The 9,723-nt window shown below is 60.0% G+C and overlaps 1 protein-coding gene across 1 annotated transcript; it reads right to left on the bottom strand.

Annotated features, from left to right (window-relative positions):
• Nucleotides 1-3,129: 3,129 nt before the first annotated feature.
• On the bottom strand, nucleotides 3,130-9,424 carry IHH (Indian hedgehog signaling molecule). The gene is made up of 3 exons (XM_039233166.1): nucleotides 8,918-9,424; nucleotides 6,279-6,540; nucleotides 3,130-4,576 (listed from the first exon to the last, which is right to left on the bottom strand). Exons 1-3 carry the CDS (start codon nucleotides 9,227-9,229, stop codon nucleotides 3,918-3,920), a joined length of 1,233 nt encoding a protein of 410 aa, XP_039089097.1. The 5' UTR covers nucleotides 9,230-9,424; the 3' UTR covers nucleotides 3,130-3,917.
• Nucleotides 9,425-9,723: the final 299 nt, after the last annotated feature.

Below are 9,723 nucleotides of genomic sequence, written 5' to 3'. Positions count from 1 at the left end.
TTATCTCCACTTCTCCTGGAGGACTTGTGGACTCAGGTACCAGTGTTACATTTGCTTTGACTGGGCTATAAGGGGCTACTCTGAATCTCTTCCCCATGCACTCCTGATGGGGGATGAACAGGCAGAGAGAGCAGGATCCTGGGGAGTCCCTAGAACTTGGTTAGACCAGCCTGGGGCATTGAGGAGAGATGATATTTGGTATGGGAAAGCCCTGACTATCTCCATTACAGATGCAGACACCAAGGCCAGAGAAGAGCCATGGTCAAGGGCTCTGGGCATGGGGGAGCTGGACCTCATGTTTAAACACCTGAAGTTAACTTGAATCCTTTTTTCAACCTCATGGCTCACCCAAACTGGCTTCAATTCCTGGCCATTCTACTTCTAAACATCTACAATCCATCATCTTTCTGACCCCAGAGCCACCTCTTCAACCCAGGCCACCAACTTCTCTCTCCAGTAAATGGACTCCCTTCTTCCAGAGCTGCCTTCTCTGACTGTCCTCCACACTACACCTGAGTGAGCTTTCTGAAACAATCTAGTGTGAGCTTCCCCAATGCCAAACCCTCCAGGGCCTCCCCAAGCCCTCAGGATGAAGTCCAAACATGTGGCATACAAGGCTCTCTGTCATCTGATCACTGCCTACCTCTCTACCTCAGTTTTGTCAATCCCACAGAGCTTTGTGACACTGACCTGGTGGCAGTTCTTCCAAGCCCCCAAGGCTCACTCAAGCCCCCACGCTTCTGCATTTACTGAGTCCTCAGCTTGGACCCCTTCCTTTACTTACCTGCCATGCAAGCCCTCCTTGCCCTACCTGTAGCATCCAGGCCTCCAGGAAATCTTCCTAACTCTCAGCCTCTTTGTGGCATTCCCATAGCCCCTGTGAGATGTCGTCCAAAGCACTCAGCACACAGCATGACTATGTCTCCCCATGCTTCTTCCTCCTACCCAAGAGTTCACTGATGGCTTTCCCTCACTCTGGCACAGGACCTGACACAAGAGTGTCCAGCAAACAATAACTGAACAGGTGAATGCAGATCACAATTGTGCACACAGCAGCCTTGAGGGCTACACTTGACCCTGAGAGGAGTGGCAGGTATTGGGTCAGTAGCTGCCTGGGCCTAGGCGGCACAGTTGACCCTCCTCTGGGCCTTAGCATTACAGACACTGGGGTGGGGTAGGTTCTGGTGGGAGGGATCGGGGCCGTCATACTGCAGTGCTGAAAGATGACTTCCCTGGCTGTCTCCCCCTGTGTCTCCACTCACACAGTTCACTCAGATCTGGTCCCAGGGTTCCCAGAAAGCCACAGGGCCCCCACCTTCACTCCAAGGTTGGGTCTGATTCAGATCAGTGTTGGTTTTTTTTTTTTTTTTTTCTGAGTCTTGCAGCCTTCTCTTTCTGAAGAATAAATGTGTTTCCTAAAGAGGCCCATCTAGAACAGAAAACTCTGGGGACACCAAATGGCTCTGTATCTGCAGGATGGAGTGTGCTCAGGCCTCCCCATAAGAGAGGCAGCTGGACCTCCACAGGGGAAAATCTCTCTCATCTTCTCATTCACCAAACATATGGCATACAAGGCTCTCTGTCACCCTTCCTCTCCCTTCGCCCCCTCCCCTACCTCCATGAAAAATGTCTATAAGGGAGAGAATGTACAAATGAATGGACAAAAGTATCTTGACCTTGTACTTCCATTTTTTTCACTGTAAGTCGGTTCATGGATGTTCTGGTTCCTTTGAGCCTGGTCCATGAGCCTCTGCCATGAGTGCATTCTAGATGTGCTGACAAAGCTGATTTCCAGGCCTGAAATGCTGAGAGTGCCTTTCAGAGAGGACCCAAGTTCACCAAAGAAAAAGGCTTGTGGTCAAAACAGTGGGCCCAAAGGCCAGATGCAGGGGTGAGAACCCTGCCTCTGTCACTTGCTGTGTAATCTCAGGCAAGTTCCTTAACCTCCCTGGGCTTCTGTGTTAATCTCTGGAACATGGTAATATGAAAACATACACCACATAGTGTTCTATGAGAATGAAATAATGCTCTAAATATAAAGCACTTAGAACAACATCTGGTGATGTTTGGTCTTCATTGAATGACAGCACTTGTCATTATAGCCTGTGAAGGCCTATTTCCTCCCAGATGACACAGTCTCCAGGGCAACTTCTCTGGAGTTTTCCTCCATGGAGGTGGGGGATGGGGAAGGTAAGTCTAAGCAGTCATCCCTAACACCGTAATCTCTGTAAGAGAACAGAACCTGGGCAGTGATGTGTCTTAGCAACTGGTGGTCCATGGTTGGGAGAACTCTACTTTGTAGCATACACCAATTTTGATGGTGTGAGTAACTCTCACCATGGCCTATTTCAACTGGCTTACGAAACTTCTGAGAACTTAACAAGCATCATGCTGGACCTGGGAATCTCAGCTGATCTGTAACAAGTACAGAAAAACTTGTCTTGGCATAGAGAGACCAAGAAAAAATGAAGAAGGGTGTTACCTTGTCTTGGCCATACATTGGGCCTTCTCTAGCCTAATCAATGTTTCTCAAAGTGTGGTCCATGGATCATCCACTATTTGTAAAAATAAGTTCCTGGGCCTCACTCTGGATCTATTAAAGGCAAATTGTTTGAATGGAACCAGGCATCATTTTTAAACAAACTGCCCAAGTGATTCTGAGGTCTGAGAACGGCTGTTAGTGATCCTGAGTTATCCAAGAAGTCAGAAGAGGCCACAAGGCACATGTGAACTCTACACATACAGAATCTTCTCATACCATGATCCATTATTCACACTAAAGGATGAAAAACCTGGGTCCTGAGGAAGACTCAGGTAAGCAGGAAAAGTGCCCTGATGGGCCCAGTGAGGGTCGTTCTAGATGGGTAAAGTGACTGTGAACTAGTTACCTCAGTTCTTTCTCTGGTTTAGGGCAAACTTTGAGCTCAGCATGGGAAGGCCTTGCCTGGCACAGGGCCCAGGTCTCTGTGGTGACTTTGCTGGGCTTCTGGGTGAGGAAGGGCCTGTAGAAATGGTAGGAGCATGGGAGTTTCTGTCCTTGGAAGAAGGTGAGCACACCCTTGAACAGACCCACCCATGGCTCCAGACTGTCCGTGTGTTGGCCCTGCTCAGCATCCTAGACTCTATGGCTCTAACAACTTAAATAATTTTTATTACAAAAGGAAGAAAAGACCAAAACATCCCCAAAATTCTCCCATGGGCTTCCCCCTCCGAGCCAATAAATAAGGTGGGGGAGACTGACCGGAGAGGGGGGTGAGGGTCATGGTTCAGCAGAAGAGGGAGCGTAGCCTGGGCGGGGCAGAAGGACATCCAGCCCGCTCCCCTGGTCCCAGGCACTATGATCACATTGGCTGGAACACAGAAGTCTGCCCACTGACAGCAACCAGTCTCTGGATGTGTCCCAAGGAGTGTGGCCAGGGAGGAAGGTCATGCCTCAGGATGGCCAGACTGGCTGCCCCACCCTGTGGCCTTCTCAGTTCTGGGCAGCAGGCGTTGAGTTCAGCCAGCTCCCTGCTGGCTCCCAGGGAATCTAGCAGCATCGGCTGAGGTCCAAGCCCACCTAAAAGGGGCCTCAGACAGATGGAATGAGCCCTCCCCATTGGGGGAGGCAGGTATGAAAGATCGAAGTGAGAGCTGGCCAGGTGCGGGATCCACTGTGCCAGCCTCGAGAGGTCTCTACAAGAGAAAGATGGACCGCTCCCTCCCAACCAGCTCCACTTGAGCTCTGTCACTACCTCGAGGTGGGGTGGTCAACACTGGCATTGCCCAGTCAAGTCTCCATGGCATGTCTCTGTGAAAGAGGAGATGGTGGGAACCAGTGCCCCCCCACTCGGGTCCCTTCCAGGGCCAGTACCCTCTCGGTGGGAAGGCCTTTGGGCCGAGTTAGGCAGCTGCAGGAGGGCAGTGAAGGGGTCTTCTCAGCTCCCTGGTCCAGCCATGCCCAGCGAGTGGAAGCTGCCCTCTTCCAGCAAGAGCCGTCCCAGGCGGTAGAGCATCTGGGGGTACCAGTGCACACCCTCCCCCGGGGTCCAGCTGCCCCACGCCAAGCTGTGAAACAGTCGTAAGGGCCAGAAGGCCAACTGAGCCAGATGGTGGTCAGCCACGGCCGCGAAGCAGGAGGCCACCACATCCTCCACCACCAGTGTCCCGTGCCTAGTCAGTGGGGCATAGGCCCCCAGGGCCACGTGTGTGGAGACGGCTGCCACTCGGGCAGGCTGCAGGCCTGGCACCCCAGCCACCAGCACGTACTGGCCAGGCTGCACTTGGCTGGCAAATGTGGCCCGGAAGTGGGCGGCTGCTTCTGTGTGATTATTGGCGGTGAAGAGCAAGTGGGCGGGCGTGAGGGCCAGGCGGCGTGGGGGGTCCTGGGTCTCGATGACCCGGAAGGCCCTCAGCCTGTCTGGCTCTCGATCCAGGAAAATGAGCACGTCACTGAAGGTGGGGTTCCCATCCTCCCCCATGGCCAGCACCCGGTCTCCAGGCCTCACAGCTGACAAGGCCACACGTGCCCCGCTCTCCAGGCGCACTTGGGCTCCAGCAGGAAAGCAGCCACCTGTCTTGGCCGCAGCCGAGTGCTCTGTGGGAAGAAGGGACAGGAAGGTGTTACTGCTGTGTCACAACACCCCTCCCCAGAGCTCCTCTCGCTCCCGAAGAGCCCCCCCATCACCATATCCTGGCTCGCTGTCCCCTTCCCGTGCAGCCTCGAACACACCCGGACCCATGGTGTGACTGGCCATCCTCCCCAGTCTAATCCTTTGTCAATGAGAGGAGCATATTGTGGCTCCGAGACCCACGAGTGAGAAGGAAAGAGCCCTTCTGAAGCCTGGGTGAAGCCCCTGCCTGCTCGCCATCCTGACGACACTGTGAGGCAGTCAGAGAGGCCAGGGGTGAGCTGAGCCAGGTGGTGGTCAGCCGTGACTTGAAACTCAGAGAGCTATGGTCTCGTGGAGAAGGCACTTCACTCCTCTGGGATCTGGATGTCCTGTTATTTTTCACTCTTTGCTCAGACACTCCCCAAAACTTGCACTGTCAGGCAGACACCCCAAGTTCTGTGCCAGAGCTGGCCCTTGGAGTCCATACAGAAGTGAGAGAAGGGCCAGCCAGGGGCAGCTACAGACTTCTGGGGAGCCTCAGGGTGAATGGTTGGGCCAGGGCATGACTCAGTGGCAAGGGGCAAAATCCCCATCTTCAGTTCATGTGCTGGGTCCTCAGGTGGAGACAGGACACGGTGGCATTGGTGGGTGGGATGGTGAGCAGTGTTGTGGGTGGGAATAATGACGGAAGTGGCCACTTGGGGAGCTGGTTATCAGGCCAGTGTTAGCAGGTGAAGGGTGGATGTGACTTGAAGTAGATACAATTGGCAGGAAAGTGCTGGAGGGGAGGAGGGGGGTGGGGTCACCACAGTGTGCCCAGGTGGGTTCAGGAATAGGAAGCACCGTGCCTGGCCTCAGTGTGCCAGGTCTTCAAGTGTGACTACTGCGTGGTGCCAGCGTGGAGGGCTGTGCCCGCAGCCGGGGGTGGGGGGGGGGGGAGAGCAGACTGGCAGTCACACAGGAACCATCTGAAACATCCGTGATCAAGTTCAGTGCAGGTGACAGGGATTCCGACAAGATCTGAGGGAGAGGCAAGGCCCCAGTGCCTGCCCATTCGGATCAACAAGGCGGCCAATCTGGGAAAATCCATTTTATTGATTCCACTCTGTTTATTCTGGCCCTCATGGCTGGCTTTGCCCCAAAATGTCCAGCTTCGGGGCCCTGAGGGAGAGGTTGGGGGTGCCTGCACCCCCTGGAGGAGCATATAAAGTGCCTTAAAGGGCCTGACCTGCGGCAGGGCTATGGGTTCTGAGTCTCTTGGCCCCCGGTGAGGCATGCTGGTGTCTGGGCATAACCTGGCCCTTGGCCCCTGGCCCCACCGCCCGCCTCCATTCTGAGTCAGCTGAGTGGGGAAGCCATCTCTGTCATGGCCTGGCTTCCTCCATCTGTCCAGCTTGCTCTGTCTTGCACCTCCTGCGGCAGGCTCTGCACTGTGGACCTCGAGGTCGGCCCCCAGCAGCGCTGGGACAGGGCCCTGTCTCCCTAGGCTCCTGCCATGACACTACCAGGCAGGGGATGAGCAGGTGGTCACATGCAGCAGCGGGGAGCGACGCGGGCGTCCTCTTCCCTGGGGTCCCCGCCTCCATCCCCTGGCGGGCCTCTTCACCTTCTGGGCAGCAGTGAGCCCTGTGCCTGCCCATGCCCTGCGGCCCCGGCCCCGGGCCCAGCCCCCAGGCGTCGGCTCACCGGACTTGACGGAGCAGTGCACGTGGGCTTTGGACTCATAATACACCCAGTCGAAGCCGGCCTCCACTGCCAAGCGTGCCAGCAGCCCATACTTATTGCGGTCGCGGTCCGAAGTGGTAATGTCCACCGCGCGGCCCTCATAGTGCAGGGACTCCTCAGAGTGGTGACCGTCCTCATCCCAGCCTTCAGTCACCCGCAGCTTCACGCCGGGCCACTGGTTCATCACCGAGATGGCCAGTGAGTTCAGGCGGTCCTTGCAGCGCTGCAAGAGGAAAGCTGCAGAGTTAGGGGGAGATGCCCGCCTTCGTGCAGGTGAAGGCGCAGCCTCGCCCTGGCCTCTCCCAGGGCATCCACGGGGGTTAGGAAACCAGGGAGATTGTTCTGTCCCTCTCTTTTAGGAGAATCTGGCTGCTCCAGGGACCTGGACCGCACGGTGGCGCCACAAATCTGGAGGGCCCGCTGGGAGGTGCACCCTTGGGGCCACGACCTCTGATAAGTGATCCCTGCCTCCTACCCTCTTTCTGCTTAGACCGGGTACCGATCCCTCCACAGAGCTGGCTACACTTCTCCGGCTCCCAGTCCCTCTGTCCCACCAAGGCACCTGGAGACCAGAAACCGCCCTCGGCCCTCAGGGTGGGGATGGTAGTGGAGCCCACTGCCTGCGGCGGGCCTGCTAGGCGTGCAAGGCCCGAGGTGCCCAGTAGGTGTCACCGTAGCCTCAGGGCTGAGGCCCCCCGACTCGGTCCCGAGGCGCGGCAGGTGCAGAGCGCCCCAGCGACGTGGGGGCGTGTTGGGAGGGGAATCCCGGGTCGCCTGGATCTCTCCAGCGCCACAGAGCATTCCTGCTGGGACTTAAGATCCAAAAGTGACCCACACCCGCTCCGAGGACGCAGAAGCCCGGAAAGCATAAGCCGGTGGAAATGCTAGCGCCCAGCCAGGCCAGGCGGAGGGCGAAGCGGAGCGTCTCCCGCTGCAAGGGGCGCACGTGGGGTTGATAATCCCAGGCAAGGTTCTCCCTCAGTCCAGAGCCTTCAGCACCTCTGTGCCGCCGCTCTCAGGGAAAGGGCTGGAGAAACTAAGCCTCTGATCTCAGCAAGCCGGCTCCACGCTCTGTCTCACATGGGGTGGGAGCAGAGCCGCGCCTTGCGGGAAGGAGGAGAGAGATCGACGGTCTGTGATGACTCCCCGCGTGCCTGCAGCCCAAAGGACCCTGCAGTTGGCTGGGGGAGGGGACTGCGGAAGAGCAGGCGCTTTCACAGTCCGTGACTCGGCTGCGAGGCGCCGCCAAGTGTGCGCGTAGCCCATGTCTCAACCTACCCCCATCCCGCACAACCCGGGCCTCACAGACCCTTGGACCTGGTCTCCCAGGAGCCAACAGCGGCTACAGCCCAAGGCCTGGCCGTCCTCTGGGCAAGCAGTCTAGATGGGAGAGCACACTGCCCAGGGAGGGAGCTCCCTGTGCTCCTTACCTCCAGGCTTCTAGTCTCCCCCCCCTCCACGTCCCCGCCCAACCTAGGTCGGCCCCGGGGCCCCTGCTCCCCGCCCCTCTCCCCCTCCCCTGGGTCCAGAGCTGGGGCGCGCTGTCAATGATTGCCCAGCCCGTGGCCCGGATCCTTATCTGCATTCCTCGGCGCCCGGCCCTGCCCGGCCACCAGCCAACCTTCGGCCCCGACACCGGCCGGCCAACCCCAGCGCCAGGGCGCAGGCTGAGGGCTGTGGTGGAGCCGTTCTTTCCAAAGCACCTAGGCAATGCTGCCTGCTTGCGGGGGAAGCCCCGGGAGACCACCGAAGAAGGGAACATAGGTTTCTGATCCCTTGGACCCCAGCTGCGGGGAAGAAAGTATGCTCCCCAGTGCTTGGGTCTAGCGGTTCCTGCGAGCTTGCAGAAACTAGCTAGTGTAAGTTCTGCTCCCTCCCTCTCCCAGCATCCTAGCTCTTCTCTTTCAACACTCCCGGTCCCTGCCACCAAGCCCAGGGGTCCCCCAAGTTCGGTCCCAGAGCCCGAAGTTCTCTGCACCCCACCCTTAACCGCAGCGGCGCGGCGCGGCTCTCCGGGACAGACACGTGGGCTCTCCGGACGAGTTCCCTTTTCCACCTCCGCCTCCCGGCCCGGCTCTTCCCGGCTGTCCCTAACCCCAGACCCAAGGGAGACGCTGCTCCAGAGAGGGCAGCGCAGCAAACCAAGAGCGCGCGGGGAGGAAAGGCCCTCGGCGCCCGCAGCTTCTTCGCCCTCAGGGGTGCCGAATGAAGAGGAGCGCAGCGGTGCGGAAGGTTACGCCAGGAGGGACTGCGTGGGTCCCGAAGGCACGGGAGGCGGCCGGGTCGAGGTACCTCCGGGTGCCGCGTCTGACCTCAGCTGCCCGCGCTCTGGGGCAGTGGGGCTGCCGCCACCAGGCTCGGCCGTGGCGCTTGGCAGCGGGGAGCTCTTCTCACAACCTCCGGCGGGTCCGCGGGTGTCCGCACTGCCGGCCGGGACCCCTGGCCGGCCCATCTGGGGCAGCAGGCGGCTGGGCTTGGCGAGAGGGGCAGGTGCCAGGGGGCGTGCCAGCCAGTCGAGAAAAGGTGCCAGGGGGGCGGGGAGGGCCGGGCAGGTGGCGGCGCTTCGGCTTCGGCGCCCTGCGAGGGCGGGTCGCGCTCACCTGGGTCATGAGGCGGTCGGCGCCCGTGTTCTCCTCGTCCTTGAAGATGATGTCGGGATTGTAGTTGGGGGTGAGCTCCTTGAAGCGCTCCGAGCTGCGCGCGATCTTGCCTTCATAGCGCCCGCTGGCGCCCAGGGTCTTCTCCGGCACGTTGGGGCTGAACTGCTTGTAGGCGAGCGGCACGAGCTTGCGCGGCGGCCGCCTCCGGCTGCCCACCACCCGGCCCGGCCCGCAGCCCCGCGCCGCCGGCACCAGCAGCAGCAGCAGGAGCAGGCAGAACCGCAGTCGGGGCCGGAGCCGGGCGGGAGACATGGCCGGGGAGCCCGGGCGAGGGGAGGGCGAGGGCGCCTGGTGGGCTGGTGGGTGGGCGAGTCGACGGAGGCGCTGCAGGGGCTCAGGCGTCCGGCTGGCTCCGGGGGGCTCCAGGTGGGGGCGCCATGGGCTGCGCGGCGCGGCGCACGGCCGGCGGGACTCAGGTGCGGGGCGGGGGCCCGGGGCCCTGGCTGGTGGCGGCGCGCTGTCCCCCTCGGCGCCTCGACTCTGAGCTGCCCGGCTCGCCGGCCGCCAATAAATAGGCCGGCCCGTTTGTTTTGGCAACGCGGCGGCGGCGGGGGGCGGCGGGCGGCGGGGCTGCGGGCCGCCGGGCTGGGCTGGGCTGGCCGGGCCGGCGGGCTGGCGGGCCCCGCGGTTAGCACCCCGGCCCGGCGGTCAGGCGGCTCGGGCGGAGCGGGAGCTGCTCCCGTCTGCGGCGCAGCTCGGGGCCGAGTGAGAGGGGAAATGGAAGAGATCCGGGCTCGGGCCCCGCG

The sequence above is a fragment of the Hyaena hyaena genome, unplaced genomic scaffold, assembly GCF_003009895.1.
Source record: "Hyaena hyaena isolate Hyena2069 unplaced genomic scaffold, ASM300989v1 scaffold_71, whole genome shotgun sequence".
Lineage (NCBI taxonomy): Eukaryota > Metazoa > Chordata > Mammalia > Carnivora > Hyaenidae > Hyaena > Hyaena hyaena.
Note: the sequence above shows the minus strand (reverse complement) of the source record. Positions and strands in the feature narration are given on the sequence as shown.